Source organism: Sus scrofa, chromosome 14 (genome assembly GCF_054392235.1).
Source record: "Sus scrofa isolate SSC_HxYL_T2T_F1_AM1 chromosome 14, Sscrofa_HxYL_maternal_Yorkshire_Landrace_v2.0, whole genome shotgun sequence".
NCBI classification, from domain to species: domain Eukaryota; kingdom Metazoa; phylum Chordata; class Mammalia; order Artiodactyla; family Suidae; genus Sus; species Sus scrofa.
In genome coordinates this window covers 80,215,914-80,241,079 of record NC_139396.1, presented here as the reverse complement: position 1 = coordinate 80,241,079, position 25,166 = coordinate 80,215,914, and the positions used below count along the sequence as shown (strand labels likewise).

The following is a 25,166-nucleotide window of genomic DNA, read 5'->3' as shown; positions in this document are numbered from 1 at the left end:
GCTAGGATCCTGCATTGCTGTGGCTGTGGCATAGGCCTGCAGCTGCAGCTCCTATTCGACCCCTAGCCTGGGAACTTCCATATGCCATGGGAGTGGCCCTTAAAAAAAAACAGACAAGCATCTGCTAGCGCCTCTTCCTTCTTGCATCCAGGCGTTCAGGAAGCATTTACTAAGCAGCCAGGCCCTGTAGCAAGTGGTGAAAGAGACTCAAGGCCAGAGCTCTGGCTTGAGGAAGCAGACAATCCACCCAAGGAGGCAAGATGAACAGACAAATCTCATAATGTCACTTTCGGTTTCTTCTCTAAGAGAATATGTATTTTTTTTCCCAACAGAATACTTATGGAGGACCAAAATGGATGCTTTCTATTTTAAATTCCTACTTTGATCTCCTGTCTGTGCCTTTGAGCAACAGACATTAACAAGTGCTAAAATTATGTAAATGCAGTGGTCAGAAAAAGTCGGAAAGAAGGAAAAAGAGGCAAGACCTCAAAGTTAGATGTAAGATACAAAACATCAGTGGCAAGACTGCAACTTCCATAACAGAACAAAGATGTTCCAGTGTGAAGGAGGAAAAGAGCCAGAAAGGGGTGGGGTGAAAAGCAGCAATTATGAAATAGAAGATTTACCTCTGAAGTTCTATTTTTAACAAATTTACTCCAACCTCTCAAAGACCAAAGACTTCAACAGGAAAACCCCTTCCACCATGCTGCCCCACAATCAAGTCCCTCTATGCTTCCTTGGGTACCCATGAGATCTCCCTTCAGCTGGCTTTTGCAAGAACACTGGCCTCCTGAAGAATTAAACAATCACTTATTTTTCTTTTTGTCTTTTTAGGGCCTCACCTGAGGCACATGGAGGTTCCCAGGCTAGGAGTCAAATTGGAGCTGTAGTTGCTGGCTTACGCCACAGCCACAGCAATGCCAGATCCAAGTCGAATCTGCAACCTACACCACAGCTCACAATGCCGGATTCTTAACCCACTGATGGAAGCCAGGGATTGAACCTGCATCCTCATGGATACTAGTCAGAATTTTTTTCACTGAGCCATGATGGGTACTGCAACGATCACTTATTTTTACCAGATTACGCTATTTATGTAATGCAGATATATCTTGACACTACAGCACATGCAGGGATGTTTTCTTTCTAGAAATGTGATCTGTATCCAGCCGTGTTTGGTGCACGCCCTGGCCTTGCAGCTGTCGTGGCAAGCTGGACGCTGTTCCCAGGCATTCCACGGAGTTTGTCAGTTTAATTTTATCTAACAGGCTAAAAAGAGGTTCAATTATTTTTATTAAAATAACAATAGGGAAATAATTTCCCACAATGAATGTCTAAGTGAGTGGGTTCGCACAGCATACGTGTGCATCTGTAATTAGCAAAAATCAAGTGTCCCCTTTTCTCCCCTATGATGGATGTATTTGGCTTGCATCCTTTTCATAACTGCCTGAGGAGGAAAAGCAAATAAGTTAAACCCGAAATTGCATTTACAAATTGATGCACATTAATTAGTCCATTTGGGCCGAGGCTTTTACTTGAAAATGAGATACAATACCAACATCAGCGAAAGTCTAGCTCTAAATGGCAAAGCACATCTTAGCAGTACTAAGGAAACAGGGCATATTTGCATCAAACCAAGGAAATCACCAGGTGAAACATATTTGTCTTGCAGTTGTGTTTCCCCACATTTACATAGAAAAGTGTTTAAAACTCAACAATTCACCTCCAGGGTATTCAGGTCAGAGTAGGAAATATGTATTTGTGGAGGCAAGTCTGGAAGTAACCAGATCCATGGCAACAGGTGTCACCTAACACTAACCTGACACAAGAGAATCAAAAGACCCCCCCCCAACATAACACCCCCTCTGGATGACCACGGACACCCCACTTCTCCTCCTAAGTCCTGAAGACAGACTCATCTAGAGCCACAGACACAGAACCTGCTCGGCCTTATACAGGCTCTCACCGAAACATCGCCAAGTGCAAGACAGAGCAGAGGGCCCCTGTATAATCCATCTTTCTCAACACCCCCTGACAAAGCCCCCAACTGCCAATGTGATCCGATAATTAGCATATGTAAGGGTGAAGGTCTAGACCATGACATCAGCTTCACAGAGAATCGGCAGATTCAAAAAAGAACCAACTAGCTCATGGGGTCTTTGGAAATTCCAAATAAATGAAAGGATGAAAAGGACAGAACAGCAGGAGACAGCAGACTACATTCTCAGTCCTAGAAAGCACACACACAAATGCCTAAACCAAGCCATTCTGTGAATTCTCCATTAGAGAACACTATGGGGGGAGAGCGGGGTGGGGGGGAATTGGGTGGGGTGGAGGGGGTGGCCGCATCCACCCATCACAAGGGCATCAGCTCACAAGGGCATCAGCTACCAAGTTGCTTCCTTCCCTGGCAACCTGGGAGCCACCACGATGTCCTTGAACAACACTTTAAAGCAAAGTCGAGCCGAAGTTGACGCAGAGGATTGTCAACAGTTCAAGGAGCACCTACACTTGGTGACAGCCCCCGAACAGTGAACGCAGGATTCCTTGGACGTGGCATTCCAGCCAGAGATAACACAAGTATCCAGCGTGAACTATGGGCCTCAGGAATTCAGGGGCCACTGAGCTGCTGTTCAAAGATGTTTCATGTATAGACTATGGGTAAAGCTGATGCCTCTGCCTGTTTGAGAAACCGACAGAGGGACAAACAAACTAACCCGAGCATCCATCATCCAAGGGCTGTGCTGGCAGCCCCAGATCCTCCAGCTCCCCCCACGACGACTTCAGCTGTTGGGGCCCCAGGTTTTCACTGGAGGTAAGGGCTGCTACTGCTGCTTAAAGCAGACATAACCCAAAAGGCAGATGCCATTTAATACTGGAATCAGAAATTTCTCTTGCCTCTCTTCAGTGGAGCAATCTTTTTTTTTTTTTTTTTGATAACTGGAAATCATTTCTTACAAACATCAATTTAACCTCAAATATATCATTAAGTATAAGAAAAGTAAATTTACTAAATGTTTCAATTAAAACATAAACATGGTCAGACCAGTTTTTGTAAAAGAGCATAAGCTTCTTCCAAGAGACTTACAACTTGTATAAATAAAAATTGACCTAGAATAGATTTACAAGGAGATCCTGCTGAATAGCATTGAGAACTATGTCTAGATACTCATGTTGCAACAGAAGAAAGAGTGGGGGAAAAACTGTAATTGCAATGTATACATGTAAGGATAACCTGACCCCCTTGCTGTACAGTGGGAAAATAAAAAAAATAATAATAATAATAAAAAAAATTGAAAGTAAAAGAATGGGAAAAGATAGATGCAAACATTTAGCATCTGAAAGCTAGTGTAATCTGTTGTAACACTAGATAAAGTACACTATAAGGCAAAATGCAATACTGAAGAACATTTCATCATAATAAAAGGTTTGAAATATATAAAACAAAAAATGACAAACTGTATAGAGAAACAGACAAACTTACAATTGTTTTGGGACCTTTTAACAAACTTTTCTCTGAATAAGAGCAAATAAACAAAAAAAGTAATGATAACGATTTAAAAAGAAACCAAACTGATATAACAGATACACATATTACACCGCATCTAACAACTGTAGCCAACGAAAAAAAAATTTGTCCTATACAATGAATATTTACCAAGACAGACTGTATGTTGGGTCATAAAGCAATTATCAAATTTTAAAGAAATGAAATTTTAAAGATTTAGTTCTTATTACAGTGGTGCTAAGTTACAAACCCGTACCAAAAAGCCATTTAGTAGTAACAAACCCAACTAGTATCCATGAGTTTGCGGGTTCGATCCCTGGCCTTGCTCAGTGGGACAAGAATCCAGCATTGCCATGAGCTATGGTGTAGGTCACAGACAGGGCTCGGATCCTGCATTGCTGTGGCTGTGGTGTAGGCCGGCAGCTGCAGCCCCAATTGGACCCCTAGCCTAGGAACTTCCAGATGCTGCAGGTGTGGCCCCACAGATCAATCCTGACAGGCCAGGCAAAAAAAAACAATTGCACTTGATGTTTGCTTTGTAAAACTAGCCATCTTATCCTCTCTTCTACAAACAGTTTAAAAAGAAAGAAGAAGAAGGGCTCCAAGGTAATGAACACTGGAGTCGGGCTTAGGTCTGCAAGACAGCAGATAAGATGATTAACCCAGAGAAAGTTAAAAGTATACTTTTTTTGTTTTTGTTTTTGGCCACACTCAAAGCATGTAGAAGTTCCTGGGCCAGAGATGGAATCCACAATTACCCTGCACTGTTGGAGTGACAATGCCAGGTCCTCAACCTGCTGAGCCACCAGGGAACTCCAAAAGTATACCTTTTTAAAAATGAGTTCATTTCATTTCAATTTTTTAGACCCAGATACCAAATCTCAAGAGAAGAGAGGAGATCCGAACGGCCAAGAGAGACATAAGCCAGCGCTGTTCGTAACCGCTCTGGGACAGCAGGCAAGAATGGAGAGAAAACTCTACTCCCAACAAAGGTAGATTTTCACCTGTGCTCCATCAGCAAATATGAGAGAGGATAGCACAATAAAATAAAGGGGCAGGGGGGAGGTGAGAGGCTAGCGTTGTCAGTGCCTCTCAAACCCACAGGAGGTGTGGGTGGAGGTGTCTGTGGAACAGAAGCAGGAGGCATTCAGGGTGAATGGGAGGGCGCAGCGCATTCTGCTTGAGGTAAGACATCCAACCTCGCAGTTATGGGTATCCCTATTAAATGTGAGCCAAGGGGCTCAAAGAGTTTAGTTAGCTACTCAGTGGTGGAAGCCATACACTTCAGGGGTAGGCATTTCATTCTAGCTAAGGGCCTAGAAATTTTGTCTTTTTCCTTTTTATAGCTGCACCTGCGGCACATGGAAGTTCCCGGGCTAGGGGTTGAGTCAGAGCTTCAGCTGCCAGCCACAGCCACAGCCAGATACGGCATCCAAGCCAAATCTGTGACCTACACCACAGCTCATTGCAATGCCAGATCCTTAACCCACTGAGTGAGGCCAGGAATCGAACCCGCATCCTCATGGATACTAGCCATGTTCTTAACCTGCTGAGCCACAACAGGAACCCCTGCAAACATTTTCTTGTGTGTTTCTTCAACATGCATGCCATTTACCCTCCCGACCCCCAGATACGAGGCCCTACTAGACAGGTACTTCAACCAGAATGTCCCTTCTCCACCTCTGAGCCCTTGTGAGCCCAAGCCGCAGCACTATGGACCTCCTGAAATGCTCCAGGAACATTTTCTTTCCAGCCAGCGAGTCTTCTGTGTCTTGTCACCACCTCGGGGTCATGGTGGCTTTCACCGGCTCTGCATGCTGACAAACATCACCCAACATGATCATTATTTATTTTCATGCTCATCTGTCCCACTAGACAAAGAACCTTGAGAGCAGAGAGAGCTATTCAACCCTTGGGTTCTCTCACCCCACCTAACAAGGTAATTGGCACAGGAAAATGCAAAACAAAAACAAACAAGTCAACGAACAAGTCAGCTAAATGAAACATTGCCAGGCAGCCCAGGGCAGAAGAGTGTCAGCAGGCCAAACTCCCTGCACCAGCACAATATCAACAGCTGCGTGACCAGTAGACAAAGAAATGACACATTTAAAACACTTAGACAGGAGTTCCCGTTGTGGCTCAGCAGCTCAGCAGTAACGAACCCGACTACTATCCATGAAGATGACAGTTCAATCCCTGGCCTCGCTCAGTGGGTTAAGGATCGGCACTGCCCACTGCCATAAGCTGTGGGGTAGGCTGCAGACGAGGCTCGGATCCCAAGTTGTTGTGGCTGTGGTGTAGGCCAGCAGCTGCAGCTCCAATCCACACCTAGCCTGGGAATTTCCATATGCTGCAGGTGCAGCCCTAAAAATAAACAAATAAGCAAAAAAATAAAATACAACACTTAGGCAGAATGTTTTTATATAAATTCTTATATCCACATCAACAAAGCCATGCTGGTAGGGAAAGTAAGCCAAAACAAAGGCACAGCCCTACTGGAAAAAGTGACAAGTCCTAACAGCATTGTTCAAACAGAACCCTACCTGGAAACCAGCTGCTGTGGGTTTTCACCTTGCAGCAAACTCTTCCCAGAGAACTGAGAAACAGGGGGAACCATCACCCATCACCCATCCCCCCACTCACGCCCCCCCCCCCCAGTCAAATTTTGAAGAGCGAGAGGCCTTGAGGCCTGTAAAATGTGACTGGTAAAACCTGAATTAATGATGAAATATAATTAAAGAAAGAGTTTTGGTCAGGGAGTGGGGACACAGAGAAGGGAGAATCTGGTAGCAAAGGCTGCAGATCAGGGACAAAGGACGCTTGGCCACTAGACGCGGTGTTTCCTCCTTGCTGTCCCTGCCCTGATCCAGCGATGGCTCAATTCGCCAACCTCCCATTTCCCCTGCAAATGCACCAGCAACCTTCCAACCTCTGCCCACCTGCAGGCAGTGGACCTGCTGGCTGAGAAGACTCAGCATCCAGGGCCCCATGGTGATCATCTTTATTTGTGTCAATATTCGTGTGTGGTCATACTTATTTGTAAGTTACTCAACAGGCATGCTTGGTATTACCTAGCCTGGCGAATGCGATTATGGGTCCAAGAGGTGGATCCACTCTCAGCACGCTGAAAAAAAATTCTTTTCTCGGAGTTCCCATCGTGGCTCAGTGGTTAACGAATCCGACTAGGAACCATCCCAAGGCTAGGTTCGATCCCTGGCCTTGCTCAGCGGGTTAAGGATCCCGCATTGCTGTGAGCTGTGGTGTAGGTTGCAGACGCGGCTCGGATTCCGCGTTGCTGTGGCTCTGGTGTAGGCCGGTGGCTACAGCTCCGATTCAACCCCTAGCCTGGGAATCTCCATATGCCGCGGGTGTGGCCAAAGAAATGGCAAAAAGACAAAAAATAAATAAATAAATAAAAATAAAATAAAATAAAATTCTTTTCTCCACCTGAACGCCAAATAATGACTATAACCCACACAAGCCTCCTTCATATTCACACACGTTCTCCTCAAACCGCCACACTGTGCACATGACATTTAACTGAGGGTCTTCTCTTTTGGTCAACAGCAGTTTGCACTAAACAGACAATTTCCTTAGCAAGATTCACTGTCCTAAGGTACAACAAACCTTAACCTCTCAGGGTAGAATCATCATGGAAATAGTTTGGCTTTACCAAGACTAAAGCAATACTGCCTTGGCAGGGCTGAGGCTAATTGCTGCAAAACTGAATTTTTAGGAGTTCCTGTCATGGCTCAGTGGTAATGAACCCAACTAGTATCCATGAAGACTCAGGTTCGATCCCTGATCTCCCTCCGTGGGTTAAGGATCCAGCATTGTCATGAGCTGTTGTGTAGGTAACAGATGTTACCTCAGATCTCACATTGCTGTGGCTGTGGTGCAGCCTCAGCTGCAGCTCCGATTCAACCCCTAGCCTGAGAACATAAATATGCCTTGGGTTCGCCCCTAAAAAAAAATAAAAACAAAAACTGAATTTTCAGGAGTTCTCGCTGTGATGCAGTGGGTTGAGGAGTCAGCTTGTCACTGTGGAGGTGTTGATTCAATCTCCAGCTCAGTACAGTGGGTTTTAATGATCCTTCGATGCTGCAGCTGCAGCCTAGGTCATTTGGATTCGATCCCTAGCCTGGACAGTTCCATACACCGCAGGTGTGGCCAGGAGAAAAAAAAAAAAAAAAAAAAACCTAAATTTGCCAAAGCCAGCCCAAGGCTACCATGATATATAAATTCCCTTGATAGGTGCACCCCACACTCTTAAAGTTCTCGTCCCACCAGTGGGTGGGTGATCACCAGGATGCAGTGGGGGGAGTGTCTGGATTCACCCAAGCACCAGATGTCAGCCATCTAAGCCTCACAGGGAGCCAGAGCCAGCTTCCACCCTGCAGCCCAAGGGATTCTGGAAATCTGGAAACCAGCACAGCTAAGGAAAGGATTTCTCTAGGCAGAGCACAACCACTGGGCACCGGCCTCTTGTTCCATAAATTTTCCTCCACATCTTCATATAGAAGGGAGGGTCTTGATACATGCAAATCATAATATAAACTCAGTCAGCTCTGCTGGATACAACACAGAGACAGTAGTCTGAGCTCCAAAGCCATAGAGCCTGGGAACCACACTGCTGACAAGCGCAACCCCTCTCTGCCCAGGTCTGTGTCCTTGAGACAACAGTGCCAGGTTCTGTAAAATAAATACGATAGATGTCCTAGCAAAAAATACTGTTGATAAAGACCATGAAACAATGAGCTGTGCCATGTGGAACGCTCAAATAAAAATACACTGAAATTTACAAGCAGCATGTTCACAACAATAGAATACAACCACACATGGACACCCCTATTCCTTCAAAGAAAAGATGAAGAAAATTCTCTGAAAATGTTACCAGTTTCTATCTTTGGTTTTGACACTTAGGGTGATTTTATTTCCTACTTTCTACCCAAATAGGTGGAGCATGCATATTTATAATGAGGATACCCCTATAAAAGCAAAGAAGCCTTTCGAGATGAATATAAATATCATTTGATTAATCAGTAAAGATCCATATATATCACTTTAAATCAAGAAACTGTTCTAGGAGCTCCCTTCGTGGCTCAGTGGTTAATGAACCCGACTGGGATCCATGAAGATGCAGGTTCAATCCCTGGCCGCGCTCACTGGGTTAAGGATCTGGCGTTGCTGTGAGTTGTGGTGTGGATCGCAGACACAGTTCAGATTCTGTGTTGCTGTGGCTGTGGTGTAGGCCGGCAGCTATAGCTCCAATTCAATCCTTAGCTTGGGAACCTCCATATGCTGAGTGTATGGCCCCCCAAAAAAAAAAAAAAAAAAAAAAAAACCACCAAAAAACTGTTCTCTTGTCAGAGTGACAATGTTTCTACCAAAGGCTAATTTGATTCAAAGATAAAATGACTGTATCTGTCCATCGGGGCATAAAAGTTTTGTGATTCAGGGAGGGTAAAACCTCTATGTCTGCAAATCAGTCCGGAAATAAATGTTCACTTGTTGGTACCCCCCTGATTCATTTCTTGACTTTTTATCCCTGTCTCATCTGTTATCTCTATCATACAAAGAATTGCTGCACTTTCAGGGCCCACGAAAGCATTAGCTCAGGACAGAATTATATCTTGGCCAGTCCTATACCGACAGCCAAGAAACGTAATTAGGGTTTAAAAAAAAAAAAGGAGTTCCCATTGTGGTGCAGTGGAAACAAATCCGACTAGTATCCATGCAGATGTGGGTTAGAACCCTGGCCTCAATCAGTGGCTTAAGGATCCCGTGTTGCCGTGAGTGTGGTGTAGGTCACAGATGCAGCTTGGACCTGCCGTTGCTGTGGCTGTGGCTGTGGCCGGCAGCTGTAGCTCCAGTTGGATCCCTAGCCTGGGAACCTCCAGAGGTCACACCTGTGGCCCTAAAAAGTGGGCCTGGGAATGGAGAGTTTGACAAAGGCCTCAGGAGACTGGACTTGCAGGTTTGGAAACCACTAAGCTCCTCCGGGGCCAGAAAGCCAGCCACTGTCAAGTCCCCACTGCTCCAGCCTCTTTCTGGGGCTCTCACAGAATAAACACAGCAATACCAGGAATTCATTGTGTGGATCAGAACTGACTCCCTGAGGAGGTCCAGAGGGGTTAAGACCCTAGAGAAATCCCGTTGAGAAGAAATGGGGGAAACGGTCTGAATGCAGTTGGCAAGACCAAAATGTTCCCCTCAACAAGACAAGCTAGGCCTGTCCTGATGTAGCGACACCGTTTGAACGCCAAGAAAAATCACACATTTGGAACAGCAACAGAAAGGAATGAATGGCATACCTATTAATCCTGCATGTCATCACAGATAACCTAGAATCTACCTCTCACCAAGCACTGGGGAGGGGAATCTTCACTACCATATTGCCTGACTGAAAATTAGCTTGGGAATGATATGTACTTTAAAAAGGCAAAGCTATCTCTGCTAATCTAAATAGTGCTGCAATGAACACTGGGGTGCATGTATCTTTTATGGTTTGCTTTTTCTCCGTTTGCTTGTTTTTTGCTTTTCAGTGAGGCGCCTGTGGCACATGGATGTTCCCGGGCTAGGGGTCTAATGGGAGATGCCTGCCTACATCACAGCTCGTGGCAACGTTGGATCTCCAATCCACTGAGCTAGGCCAGGGATTGAACCCACATCCTCAAGGATACTAGTCGGGTTTGCAACCTGCTGAGTCACAAAGGGAATTCCCATGTTTCTTATAGAATTATGGTTTTCCTCAGAGAGATGTACAGGAGTGGGACTGCTGATTCCTATGGTAGTTTTATTTTCAGTTTTTTGAGGAACCTCCATAGTGTTCTCCAAAGTGGTTGTATACCAATTTACATCCCCATCAACAGTGTAGGAGACACTTCCAAGGTATGGAAACAACCTAAATGTCCACCGACAAACGAACAAAGAAGATGTGGTCCACACATGCAATGGAATATTACTCAGCCATAAAGAATGCAATAATGCCATTTGCAGCAACATGGATGGACCTTGAGATTATCGTACTAAGTGCAGTAAAGTGCAGAAAGACAAACATCATATGATCGAACTTATATGTGGCATCTTAAAAAAAACAATATTCATTTGAACATATTTACAAAAACAGAAGCGGACTCATAGACTTAGAAAATAAACCTATGGTTACCAAAGGGTAAGGGTAGGTGGGAGGGATGAATTGGGGGTTTGAGATTGGCCTGTGCACACTGAGGTATATAGAATGGATGCTCAACAGGGACCTGCCATATAGCACAGAGAACTCTACCCAATATTCTCTGATAACTTATACGGTAAGGGATGTGTGTATATATATAACTGAATCACTTTGCTGTACAGCAGAAATTAACACAATGTCGTAAATCAACTATACTTCAATAAAATCTTTTTAAAAAGTCAAAGCTATCTAGTAGAAACTCTAGTCCACAGCCTGTTATAGCATTTTAATGGAGGGAGATACAGTAACTGAAGGAAAGAACCATAAAAAAAAAAAATCCAATCTATTATGTGGACACATTAAGAGCATCACATTATTTTACAATGAGCAATTTTTTTTTTTCCATTGCAACAACTAGTAATTCATGTTTCTGCCTCTTAATGATTGGACGCAGATTTCTAAGGACGGATTAGAACCCAGTAAAGTCTGGTTGCCATTTTAAAAAAGAATTTAAAATAACAGCAGGACTGGCTTTCACTGTTGATTCACTTGCGAAACAAGCACGGGGATCTCCTCCGTGGAGGAAAAGGCATCTTTTTAGACAGAGGGCAGACACTCAAGCACAAGAAAATGCTTCTTGTGTTCACTCCCCACCACCCCCAGCACTACTCACTACGCATATTTTAGCACATTTTAAAGGAAAAGGAGAAGAAATAAAAATTAGCAACCCAACCCAACACCTGCGAAGCTGTAGGTGTCTGGAGAGCTAGGACTTCGGAGGGGCGCTATGCAGACATCTGGCTTCACCTGTCACACTGCCAAACCACTGTATTGCCAAACTATTCAGATGCTTTCTAAAGAAGAAACAAACCAATCCTACATGCCTGAACTGGGAGGTGGGAGAGCCTACTTGTAACCCAGCCCCTGTCAGACAAAATCCAGCAGCCTCAAAAGGTTCAATGGCCTTTTTATAAACCTATTGTGAGGGTTCCTGCCTAAAAATAGCACATTTCCGCAGGCAGATCAGACTGAGGAACCATTCCTACACACTCAACTTCCAAAGAATAAACAAAGGAGTGGAAAGAACATCAAGATGTATTCACAGGCGGTACAGAAGCCCCTGGATTCTTCATCTTGTCTGAACACACAGCCAACCAATTTACCCAACCGCCCTAATGGGAGGTTGGGGAAGGGGGGTGGCAGCTGAGTCACACATTTCTCAAGGGTTCACTGCCACCTTTAGGAGACCTGAGGTCCCACTGACACAGACACAAAGGTGATGATTACATTATAGTCATTGTTGACTAGGCTAGGTTCACAGCTGCCTGACACGCAAACAGTTCCCAGCCTTCAGGGTGTAGCAGAATTACTTAGGGAAAGTTTTGAAAACTGAGGTGTCAGAAATTTAGTTTCCAACGTAGTTTTTTGGGATCAGTTTTAAATATCTTGGAGTTCCCGTGTGGCTAAGCAGATGAAGAACCCAACTAGCATGCAAGAGGATGCAGGGGTAAGCACCAGGGACAAAGCCTGCAAAGGATGGGCCCCCAAGAGGCCATAGATGCTACTCTTCTAGAAACCACCACTGGATGGAATACAAATCAAGTTGCAACAGGCAGTTACCAAAAAAGATAAGATTGTAAGAAGCTGAAAAACTAAAACCCCAATTTTTTAATTTATTTTTATTATTATTTTTTTTTTTGCTCTTTAGGGCCACACCTGTGGCATATGGAAGTTCTCAGGCTAGGGGTCAAATCAGAGCTATAGCTGCCAGCCTACACCACAGCCACAGCAACACTGGATCCGAGCTGCATCTGTGCCTTCGCCACAGCTTGTGGCAACACTGAATCCTTAACCCAGTGAGCGAGGCCAGGAATCGAACCCACATCCTCATGGATACTAGTCAGGTTCTTAACTGACTAAGCCACAACAGGAACTCTCTACAACCTAAATTTTAATATGCCTTGATCCCCAAATTTTAATTTAGCATTTGCATTTTCCTTCTTTTTCTCAATATATTTATTGAAAGGGAGATTCTACCATGGATTTTTATTATGGGGAGATAAAGCTGAGATGGCGACATAAATAACTGTGCTTTACAAACAGACTTCAGTGGAGTTCCCGTCGTGGTAAAGTGGTTAACGAATCCGACTAGGAACCACGAGGTTGTGGGTTCAATCCCTGGCCTTGCTCAGTGGGTTAAGGAGCCGGCATGGCCGTGAGCTGTGGTGTAGGTCACAGATGCAGCTCGGACCCCGCGCTGCTGTGGCTCTGGCATAGGCCAGCGGCTACAGCTCCAATTAGACCCCTGGCTGGTAACCTCCATATGCTGCAGGAAGCCACCCTAGACAAGGCAAAAAAAAAAAAAAAAAAAAAAAAAGACAAAAAAAACAACAACAAAACAAACAAACAAAAAAAACCAGACTTCAGTGGACTTATCAGATAAAATCAAAAGGAAACAAATTCAGTAGCTAGAATCAGTTGTAACAAGCACTGCCTCCCTGAATTCAGAAGAAAATCTTCAGAGAGATTATCACCTGTATTTTGCCATTAGCCAAAGAGTGACACATAAGAGATGAAGTAAATCGCCCAAGGTGGCATTAGGTTAGTAATCTGACAACCTGGATGGCACACTGTGTCATGGTCCAACTTTAACGCAGAGGTTCTTTCCTGTTCCTGCTGCTGAATCATGCTGTTTCCACCAAACCCATTTGCCGGACGTTTTTCTCTGTGACTATGTGGAAGCCAGGCGGGGCAGCTCAGGACCCACTTCCCAAATCCCTGGGGCGCCTCCGTCCTCGGGAGTGGCAGCATCACAGGGCGGGAGACCGCCCAGGAGCTGTTCCTGCCAAAGGGAAGAGCAGCTTGGAACAGGAAGTGCCCCTGACTTACAGCTGCTACCATCACTACACTGAGAGCAAGAGGGAATCGAAGACTCTGATCTTACAAATGTGTTCATATCTGTTAGCAGGTTATTGAGTAGAAAAAACTGGCACATTTCACCAAACAGGTAGACTATGCCTCTCTATGAAAACCATCTCCTAGAAGGGAAGGCTGCCAGCTGGGACTCCTCGGGTGCCTCAGCTGTGAAGGGAACAGACCAGAGGACCTTAAGCCTACAACCTTCCCAGTCACAGAAACAGAGGCAGAAGGGACTCTCCAAGGGCAACAGGTCCATTATTTGTCAGCTTCCAGCAGGCATCTGCTAATGACCAAGGAAAGTTGCTTTTATCAAGGAAAAAACAACAACCGAATGAAAATGTTAACACGATCCATTGTTTCTCATTGAATGCTCCCTTTTTGAAAGCACCCACTGATATTTCCTCTGAAGAAAAGTGTTGGATTAAAAACAAGCACAGGAAAGAAAACTCACAAAACTACAGTGTGTTCTCTGAGAAAGCCGTGCTGGCTCTCAGGTTCCTGAACGAAGACGGGTGTGAGCAGCTTGTCATTAAAGGAATTCACAGGATCATGTTTGGGGACTTGGGTTTTTTTTTTCCTTTTTTTTTTTTTAAGACCACTCCTGTGGCATATGGAGATTCCCAGGCTAGGGGCTGAATCGGACCTGCAGCTGCCAGCCACAGCAACACAGGATCTGAGCTGCGTCTTCAACCTACACCGCAGCTCACGGCAATGCCGGGTTCTTAATCCACTGAGCAAGTCCAGGGATGGAACCTGCATCCTCACAGACACTATGTTGGGTTCTTAACCCACTGAGCCGCAACAGGAACTCCCAGGATCGCCTCTTCATAGCATAGAAGTGTGAGTGTTTTCCAGACAATAATAGTAACACTGGAGAAGGCTTACACAGTGTCTGGCGGGGCATTTTAAACATTTCACAACGATAATCCCTAATACTCTGACTTTCATATTGGTCACATTCACTGTTCAGAAATCATGCAGAATTATCATTGCAACTAAGACGCCACTAAAGAGTCAGCAAAGCTGTCAAAGAGCCAGCGTCCATAACCCTTAGGCACAAGCATGTCTTGAGCGGCTTGATAATTTCACGGGACCTCAGGCCACAGATGGGTGGTCCACTCAGCATTCACTTGGGTGTCAGAACACACCTTCTCATTGCAGCACACATCCTCAAAGTGCCGCCAGGGCTCCGTTTGGTTTTACAGAGTATCAGTGTGTTTATCTTTATGGGTGATCAACATACAGCTGTGTTATCAATGTAGTTGTACCAACTCTTTGTTCTTCCTGCATCTGCCCACAGAAAATAAGTTCACATCTGGACAGCTCTGTCAGATGCGACTAAAGGGAGGACTCAGCTGCTCCTGAAACCCCTGCCCCAGGGGCCCGGCCACTGGAGTCCAGACAGACCATTTCTGTGACCTTGAGCAAACCTTTCAAGCTCCCTTGGTCTCAGTTCCCTTATTTCTATGAGGGGAATGATAATACCTACTTTAAACCACTGTTGGGAGATTAACAGAGATGGGTGAGGCACTAAATACCACCTACCACCTTGTAAATAGTAAGCAAATAAAGCTACAGTAACGTACGGTCAAAATTATTAGGAGCATAGGAGAGGGCCTGAAAATATATCACAAAGGAGACTAAGTGTCTGCCACATCCACTCAGATTGTGACTGATCAGGATTACATTTGGGGGGAAAATCCTTTGCTTTACAGTCAGCAGAGCGCACACCGTCAGGTATTTAACCAGCTTGAACCTTATGGTAAGCACAGAAATTGGAAAAAGAGAATTAAAAGAAAGAAACTCCTAGTTATCAAGACACATGTATTTCACTTTGCCCATTAAGAGAAACAACGCCAGAGTTGCTGCTGTGATGCAATGAGATCAGCAGTGGCGTCTCTTCAGAGCCAGAATGCAGGTTCGATCCCCAGCCCCACACAATGGGTTAAAGGATCCAGCGTTGCTGCACCTGGTGCATAGGTTGCCACTGCAGGCCAGATCTGACCCCTAACTCCAGAACTCCATATGCTGTGGGGCGACCGAAAAAAAAAAAAAAAAAAAAAAAGGAAAAACAATTCCAAGTGCAAAGCAGGTCGGGTTTTGTTTTTTAAATCTGACAGCGTGAATCAATCCACGAGAAACCAGGGTGCTAGTCCTATTGAATTTAGGGCCAAATCCTACTTTGTTCAAGTGATGGCTTCAGGGGAAGCAGAAAATAGACTTCGCCCAGGCTTGTGGGGAGGAACCAGCAGGACTGCCCCCAACACACAAGCAGAAAGGGTGTCTTTATGTGATGGAATCTGCCCAGCTTGCCCTAAACCCTTGGTGACCTCACCAGATTCTCAGACCTCTGGGGCCATAAGAAATCCCAGAAATCACCTCTTTCTACACATCTTTTTTTTTGCTATGAATAAAGTACACCAAAATGCACATGTTCAAATGCATTCATTTACCCAGTGAAATGGGTATATGAAGTGCCTATGGCATCCTGGAGGGCATGGAGATTCAGGGTCATCTCAGCACTAGGCTTACTAGGATTTGATCATTACAGCACTTGAACCTTCTATTAGGGCTACTTGCATGGACTTTTTCTCTTCCCCGCTAGATTATAAACCCTCGAAGGGAAAGGGCTGCATTTTAATCATCGTGTTTCCCTTGGCGCCTAACAGAGCACTCCACTTACAGAAATTACCTGAAAAAACATTTACTGAAGCCAGATCACCACCAGGACACAGAGAACAGGAGAGCCCCCGTCTCCTTCCCTTGAGGTCTTCCAATCTTAAGACTGTCGGCCTGAGGTGGCTAAACCTTTCTAAATCTGGCTCATAGTGTGATATGCCATGAAATGTTTTTAAACATAATCTGAAAAACGTTAACCCAGTTTTAACTTCCATGAATACAAGCAGAAAAAAAAAAAAGGAGTTCCCGTCGTGGCGCGGTGGTTAACGAATCCGACCAAGAACCATGAGGTTGGGGGTTCGGTCCCTGCCCTTGCTCAGTGGGTTAACGATCCGGCGTTGCCGTGAGCTGTGGTGTGGGTTGCAGACGTGGCTCGGATCCCACGTTGCTGTGGCTCTGGCGTGGGCCGGTGGCTACAGCTCCGATTAGACCCCTAGCCTGGGAACCTCCATATGCCGCGGGAGCGGCCCAAGAAACAGCAAAAAGACAAAAAAAAAAAAAAGAAGAAGAAGAAGAAGAAAAAGGGAGTTCCTGCTGTGGCACAACAGGATTGGCTGAGTCTCTGCAACACTGGGACGCAGGTTTGATCCCCTGCCCAGCACAGTGGGTTAAGGATCCAGCATTATTGCAGCTTCGGCATAAGTCACAACTGTGGCTCGGAACCGATTCCAAGCCAAGGAGCTCCACAGGCCTTGGGGTGGCTATTAAAAAAAAAAAAAAAAAAAAAAACTTAGGGAGGAGATGCGAGATCCCTTCAATGTTTTACATACAGGCTGATGCATTTCCCAACACCCAGGCCCCTTCACAGTTGGAACACATGCCTGACATCCGGATCCTGATGGCACAGGGCACCAGGCTGTTGTAAGCAAGCAATGGTTCCCCTAGGAGAGAGATCTCATTTATAAACAATGACGTTTCTTCAGAAACTTGGGCAGGACCATGAGAAACTTATCAGGCTGAGAACATTTTAAGTAAACGAAGATAAAGAATGGCCCCGCCAGAGGTCCATGAGAGTCCTAAGAACTCTACTGGCCTTAACAAAATAGGCCAAAAAGGAAAAAGGACAGGATCACAAGGAAGCCCACCCAGCACCACCCCAACAATACTTATTTTCATTCCAGAAAAGAAGAAGCTTGAAGGGGAAACTGAGGGCAGAGAGAGGAGGAACAAGGTCCCCAAGGCACCGAAACAGCAGCTTTGGGTTAAGAAGACGACTAAGGAGTTAAAAATCCTTACCAGAAATCTGAAGGCGGAAACGTACCCCACTACGATGCTATGGTACCAGCTGTCTTGGAAAATTGTATTCATCTTCAGAAGACTAAGAACTTAGGGCTCAGCCCAAATTTTCCTTAGTAATCCCCTAATGATAATAATTGCCTTATCCCACAGAACGATCTTCTAATCCACTGATGAATAAGCTTCTAAGCCTGGATGAAGGTTCATGAAATAACTCCTAATGACATCAGTGGGAAAACGAGGACATGAAATGATCAACTCCATCTCTACCGGGTCATGCAACAAGTCAGAATCAAGCCAGTAACAGCATCTCCTCAGTTCTGATGCTGTGACAGAACTGATAAATGATGATGTTCTCATTACATATCAATGTCTATGAGAATAAAGGGCCTTTCGAAAGAGAAAATAAAAGAACCAAAGCAAATGAACTCTATTCATATTTTTTTAAGCAACAGATTGTTGTGCAGATTTGTGAGGTTGCCTTGAATTGGGGTATAACTATAACCCATGTTAAGAGAACCCTGGGAGTTCCCGTCATGGCGCAGTGGTTAACGAATCCGACTAGAAACCATGAGGTTGCGGGTTCGGTCCCTGCCCTTGCTCAGTGGGTTAACGATCCGGCGTTGGCGTTGCCGTGAGCTGTGGTGTAGGTTGCAGACGCGGCTCGGATCCCGCGTTGCTGTGCCTCTGGCGTAGGCTGGCAGCTACAGCTCCGATTGGACCCCTAGCCTGGGAACCTCCATATGCCGCGGGAGCGGCCCAAAGAAATAGCAAAAAAAGACCAAAAAAAAAAAAAAAAAAAAAAAAAAAAAAAAAAAAGAGAACCCTAAGAGGGTTTTCAATTGAGGATTTTTTAACTGGGTCCACATCATTAATGGAAGGAAGGAAGGGAGGGAGGGAAGGAAGAGAAGAAAACTAAGAATTGGCAAAAAAAAAAAAAAAAAACCCACACTATTTGATTCATGTGACAAAGAACTAATATCCAGAATAAAGACATTTTTTACAAAATCAGTACATGTACTAATTCAAAAGATAAGTGGGCCAATGAAATACAAGCAGCCAATAAATATGTAAAGGTGTTTACCTTCAGCATTCATTTAAAAAAAAGAACATAAATATTAAAGCAAGGTTGTCGTTTTTCCATTAAAATCAGAAACAAATAAAATGTGGAGATGCACACTGTGGGTGGAGGCCGAAGACTCACTCATGGATCACTGGCGGAATCATACATGAGCACAAACTATCTGGAGGGCAAACTGGCAACGCCACAGAAATTTTAAGTGTGTTCGCTTTCGTCCAGGAATTTACCCTAAAGAAAGAGTTGTACGAGCCTATATATAAACATTTTGTTAAGGACAGCCAAATACTACAAGCACCTCGATGTCCTTCAACAGGGATTAGTAAAATAAATTATCGTCTATCTAAACAATGACAAACAATTCATCATTAAACAGAATAAGCACAGAGTTCCCTGGTGGCTCAGCAGGATAAGGCTCCAGTGTTGTCACTGTAGTGGCTCGGGTCACTGCTGTGGCATGGGTTCGATCCCTGGCCTGGGAACTTCCACATGCCATGGGTGTGGCCAAAAATAGTGATTGCCTTTGGCAGGTGAGATTTTAGGGCAGATTAATGCTCTACCTTATATATTTCTGTATTGTCTGAACTGAATACATCTATAAATCTTAAAACTAAAGTTTTGGTTTGTTTTTGCTTCTTAGGGTTGCACCTGTAGCATATGGAAGTTCCCAGGCCAAGGGTCCAATTATAGCTGCAGCTGCCAGCCTACACCATAGCCACAGTAACACAAGTTCTGAGCTGAGTCTGTAACCTACACCACAGTTCACTGCAACACCAGATCCTTAACCCACTGAGTGAGGCCAGGGATCAAACCCTCATCCTCAAGGATACTAGTCAGATTCATTACCACTGAGCCACAATGGGAACTCTTAAAGCATGTAATTTTTGACCAAATGCTTAAAATTACATCATGGGCACACATCACAAATGGTTACGTGGTCGTATATTCTATAGTAAACCCATATCATCACCCATCAAAATTAATCATAAAGAAATCAACCTGGAGACCATACGCTCTAGGTTGGTTGCTGTACACACTAGAGAAAACCTAGCAAGTGTTCATTCCAGGCAGCAGCCACTACCCCCAGGTAGGAAGAGCACAGAAAAGGGATGCAGGATGCTCAGAGCTGTGGTCAGGCAGCGAGGGGTGCCCCCCCTCTGTGGGCTGGAGGCTAGTGTCAGAATGAACTCATCACTGGCTTCTGCAGGGAACCAGTAGGGACAAGGCCAACTGTACAAAGCAAGGGCCTTTCCTTAAAACCAACCAAGATGCACTTTGCTGTACACCTAACACTAATACCACATTGTAAATCAACTATACTGCAATAAGATTAAATTAAAAACAAAAACCAACCTAGGTAATACCTTCTGTTTCCTGTGCATAAATGTAAATTATTTCCCTCTATTCTTTTGGTTGTTTTGGTTTTTTTTTCAGCCATGCCTATGGCATGCAAAAGTTCCCAGGCCAGGGATCAAACCAGCACCACAGCAGTGGCCCCAGCCACGGTAGTGACAATGCCAGATCCTTAGCCCACTGCACCACTGGGGAACTTCTGTTTTGTTTTGTTTTGTTTTGGTTTGGTTTATTTGTTTGCTTGTTTTTGTATCTCCCTCTATTCTCACTCCCCCATCAGGATTCACTGGGCTCCTGTGCTTTCATCAGCACCTTAGCCAAGTCTTCTGAGCCACTTATAAGAGGGAACAGTCTTTTCAGGTGGAGAATCTCTACTATGGTTTTTTTGATACTCACTCCTCCCTTTCCTGCAAAAGGTTTCACAATCTCCCCATTCAACGTGTAGATAGACAGACAGACGGATAGACTCATGGAATGATAAATATTTTAATCATTTGTGATAAGAACACATGTGATGGATAGCTCCCCTCCTCCAGTAATACTTTGCCACCACTTAAATGCCTGTACACCTAAAAACAGTTTTGAATGCAGGCTCTCAGACCACAGACTTCAAAATGCACGAGCATGCAGAAACGGCAAAGGCTTATAGAAATACAGGTGATCACGAGGCATGACAACTAAATGCAGAACCTGACCCTAAACTGGACCTGTGTGAGGGGGACACTTTGCATCAGATGACAACACTGACATACAAAGAACAGATTAGGTAAAAGTAACGAATCAGTACGAATTTATCTGAAGTTGACCACTGCACTTATTTTTAACTTATTTTAAACTAAGTGAATATCTCTATTTTTCGGAAATAGAAGTACTTGGAGGGTAAAGGGCTGTGATAACGTTACTCATCCTTAAAGAGTATAGACGAAAACTCTGTGTGTGTGTGTGTGTGTGTGTGTGTGTGTGTGTGTGTGTGTGTGACTGTGTCTGTGTACAAACAGACTGAGAGAGGAGGATGGTAATCCACTTATGATAATCCAGGGCCAGGGACCAAACATGCCGGGGGCAGTTGCTTCTCATGGCTCCTTCACAAACCCCCCAGAGAACACCATGTCACATCGGTGGGCACACATGAGGAAGGAGAGGTGGGGCTCTGTCTTTACACAACGTCTGAGGGCAGCATCTAGGGGACCCTCTGGCCCAGGCAGAGTCAGCTGGGCCTGCTGTGGAAAGCCCTGGTCCTCCTTGACCCACCCCCATCACCTCCCACCCTCTCCCCAGCCTCTGTACACGCCAGGTCACAGGCCTCCACCAGGACAGCAGCCCTTTACCCACCATTAAACTCACACTGTCCCTTTTGCCTAAGGGACACTCAGGTACAGAGATACAACCCAATCTGTAAAACCATACCCTCTTAAACACACTAAGGGGTGCCCTCAGGCACTTGCCAGTGACTCCTCCCGAAGCCCCCAACTTGGCAACTCCAAGTCCAAACGGGCTTCTTAAAGCCATGCTCACCATTGTCCGCTCTGAGTCACACACCCATAAGCCAAGCGGAATGGATACAATCCTTTTACAAACCCACTCACGGGACACACAAGCCCAATCAAGGCAGTGGCGGGGGTGAGGGGGCTTTGCAGGTCCAGCCTCCCTGGCAGGCTTACCTGGGGGGCTGCAGGCTCCCGCTGGCACAGCCACAGCAAAACCCTGCAAGAGAAGAAAGAGACCCAGTTCAGGCTCCAAGAAAACTCCTGCTCAGCAGTTTACAGAGCTTGGTCCAAGGACTCCCCAGGGCTTCCCATGACTCTCTCAGGGGGCCCGGGTCACAGCCATCTTCACCAGGATACCAAGCATCAGTAACACATCACACTACAAAGAAGGGGTTCTAGCTGATCCTCTTATACTAGAGATTGGCAAAAACGTAAAATAAAACACGGCCATCCTGCTCACTAATTTCTTTTGTTTTGGAAGAGGATGATTTTCATAATACATGGTTTTATGATAAAACGCACAGGGCTTATTGCCATTTCAAATGAAGTAATCAGTATTTTAAAACTTCTCAATTTGAGTTCTAATATTATAAGCATCAGCAGAGAGAAACTAATGAGGCAACAGCTCCTTGAGATCCTCAGAAATTTTTAAGGGTGAAGGAGGTCTAAGACCAAAATTTTGAGCTCTGCTGCTCCAGACGTCTCTTTTGGGCCTAACTTCTTCTACCCTGCATCTGCTTTGAACAGTGATGGCCAGTATGATGTACTCAGCACTATGTACCATGCGCCCTACTGAATACATCATTTCCAAAGTTGTATCATCTTCAAAAAAAGAAAAACCTAGGCTTTCTGCCCCACACACACACACCTGGATGTGGAGACCAGGGGTCAAAGGATTGGTTACTTGCCCAAAGTGAATTAGCAAATTACAAAGAGCAGGGTGTGAACTCAAGGGAGCCTGGGTCCTAAGAACATGGCCTTTTACTCCATCATTTTTGGAAACAGGACTCATGAGAATTTCTGCAAACTCAACCAGGGCGAAGTAGCCGGGACCCCTCTCTTCCATGACATTGCATGGACTCAAGATGTAACGATGTGAGTGCAGAGCCTGGATGAAATGCCACTGACACAAAGACACAAAGCCTTCCCCACCCAGTTACACCTCTTGTCTCTGCACAGTCCTAACAGTGTCCCTGATAAATGATAGGGTCCCCTTCCAAGAAAGCTATAACTGGCCTTGGCGTCAGAAACCCAGCTTCTCTGCCAATGTCTCAATTTTTATGAAGCACTGAAACAGCAGGTGAAGAGGGACTCTTATTAGTCCTTCAATTGTAGCTGAATTTAAGATTATATGCAGGGGGGAGTTCCCATTATGGCTCAACAGTAACACGCCTGACTCGCATCCATGAGGATGTGGGTTCGATTCCTGGTCTCGCTCAGTGAGTTAAGGATCCGGCCTTGCCATGAACTATGGTGTAAGTCACATATGAGGCTCGGATCTAGTGTTGCTGTGGCTACAGTGTAGGCCAGCAGCTGCAGCTCAATTCTAGCCCCTAGCCTGGGAACTCCCATGTGCCTGCCGAGGGTGCAGCCCTTAAAAAAAAAAAAAAAAGACTATGTATTGGGAGAAAGGAGGGGAAAGACGTTCTCACTGACATCAATTGTGCAGCCAACGCAGCCAATTCTAGGCTCAAAAATCTAGAGCATGGTGCAGTTCCTGCTGTGGTGCAGTGGGTTAAGGATCTAACTGCAGCAGCTCAGGTGGCTGTGGAGATTCAGGTTTGATTGCCAACCTGGTGCAGTGGGTTAAAGAATCTGGCATTGATGCAGCTTTAACATATATCACAGCTATGGCTCTGATTCAATCCCTGACCTGGGAACTTTCACATGCTGCAGGTGCAGCCATAAAATTTAAAAAAAATTTTTTTTTTTTAACTTAAAGCACCAGGAGTTCCCATCGTGGCTCAGTGGTTAAGGAATCCGATTAGGAGCCATGAGGTTTCGGTTTCGATCCCTGGCCTCATTCAGTGGGAAAAGGATCCGGCATTGCTGTGGCTGTGGTATAGGCCGGTGGCGACAGCTCTGATCAGACCCCTAGCCTGGGCACCTCCATATGCCTCAGATGCAGCCCTGGAAAAGATAAAAGGACCAAAAAAAAAAAAAAAAAATTAAAGCATGGTATGGTGAGTTCCTCAAACAAAAACAAACAAACAAACAAAAAAACAGAATTACCATGTGACCCAGCAATTCCACTTCTGGACAGATACTCAAAAGAACTGAAAGCAGGGACTCAGACACGTGCACCCCCTGTTCACAGCAGCATTATTCACAATAGCTGAAAGGTTAAAACCAACCTAAGTGTCTGTCAGATTGTGGATTATCCACATGGCAGAGTATTACTCGGCCTCTTAAAGGAAGGGACTTGGGACACATACTAAGATGTGGATGAATCTTGAAGACATGACGTTAAGTGAAATGAGCCAATCACCAAAGGACAAATACTGGATGATCCACTTCTGTGAGGTCCCCAGAGGAGTCAAATTCATAGAAAGTAGAAAGGTGGTGAGTTCCTGTCATGGCTCAGAAGTTAATGAACCTGACTAGTATCCAGGAAGACACAGGTTCGATCCCTGGCCTCGATCACTGGTTTAAGGATCTGGCGTTGCTGTGAGCTGTGGTGTAGGTTGCAGATGTGGCTCGGATCCCGCGTTGCTGTGGCCGTGGCAAAGGCGGGCAGCTGCAGCTCCGATTCAACCCCTAGCCTGGGAACTTCCATATGCCACAGGAGCGGCCCAAGAAATGGCAAAAAGACAAAAAAAGAAAGTAGAAGGGTGGTTGTGGTCACCAGGGGCTGGGGGAGGGGAATGGAGAGTTAGCGGTGTTTTTGCTTCAGATTTTTTTGTTGGCCATACCCTGACATGCAGAAGTTCCTGCCACAGCAGTGACACTGTGGGATCTTTAACTCACTGAACCACCAAGGAACCCTGGAAGTTGGTGTTTAATGGGTAGAGTTTCTGTCTGGGAAGACGACAATGCTCCAGAGACGGCTGGTGATAACGACTGCACAACAATGTGAATGTAACTTAATGGACTCAAGTGTACACTTAAAAATGGTTAAAATGGTAAAATGCATGTTATAGATATTTTAACACACACACACACAAATACACAACCCCACGTGCAAGTATGTATTGAGAAGTTTTCCTAACATTAAGTGGTCAGACAAGAATAGACGAATGGGTATGTAATGGTTTCAGTCTTCACTGAGTTTATTAAATCCACCCAAGGATCAATCCACTCAGCAAGTGTCCACTGACCACCTCCGAGTTACTGGCTCCTGTGCCGGGAGCTGGTCAAGGAGGCTGGCCTTACCCGGCCACACATACGCCAAGGACCCAGGCACAGTACTCCACATACCAAGAAGCACCCAGGGGCAGCCCACATTTCAGACATAACCACACTATAAATGATAAATGTTTCTTGCACACAAAGCATGACCTTGTACAATTAAAAAAGAAATCCAAGTCCACTACGTATCATTATTTTTCAAAGTTTTAGCGATTTATTTTTCTCTAAAGAGGCTCTCTTTTCTCTTTTTTTATGCTGATCTCCTATAAAACCCTCCACTTTAGTTTACGAAAGAAATCTTTAAAAATCCTACTTATTAAATAGTCCAATTGAATCCTAGCAATTTTTCTTTTTGTTTGGTTTTTTGTTTGTTTGTCTTTTTAA

General features: G+C 45.0%; 1 protein-coding gene across 1 annotated transcript in view; it reads right to left on the bottom strand.

Annotated features, from left to right (window-relative positions):
• SIPA1L2 (signal induced proliferation associated 1 like 2) overlaps positions 1-25,166 on the bottom strand; it is a 117,998-nt gene that overhangs the window by 43,123 nt on the left and 49,709 nt on the right. The window contains exon 2 of the mRNA XM_084997483.1: positions 21,609-21,651. Coding sequence (XP_084853609.1) covers positions 21,609-21,651 — 43 coding nt within the window. The remainder of the gene's footprint in view (positions 1-21,608; positions 21,652-25,166) is intronic.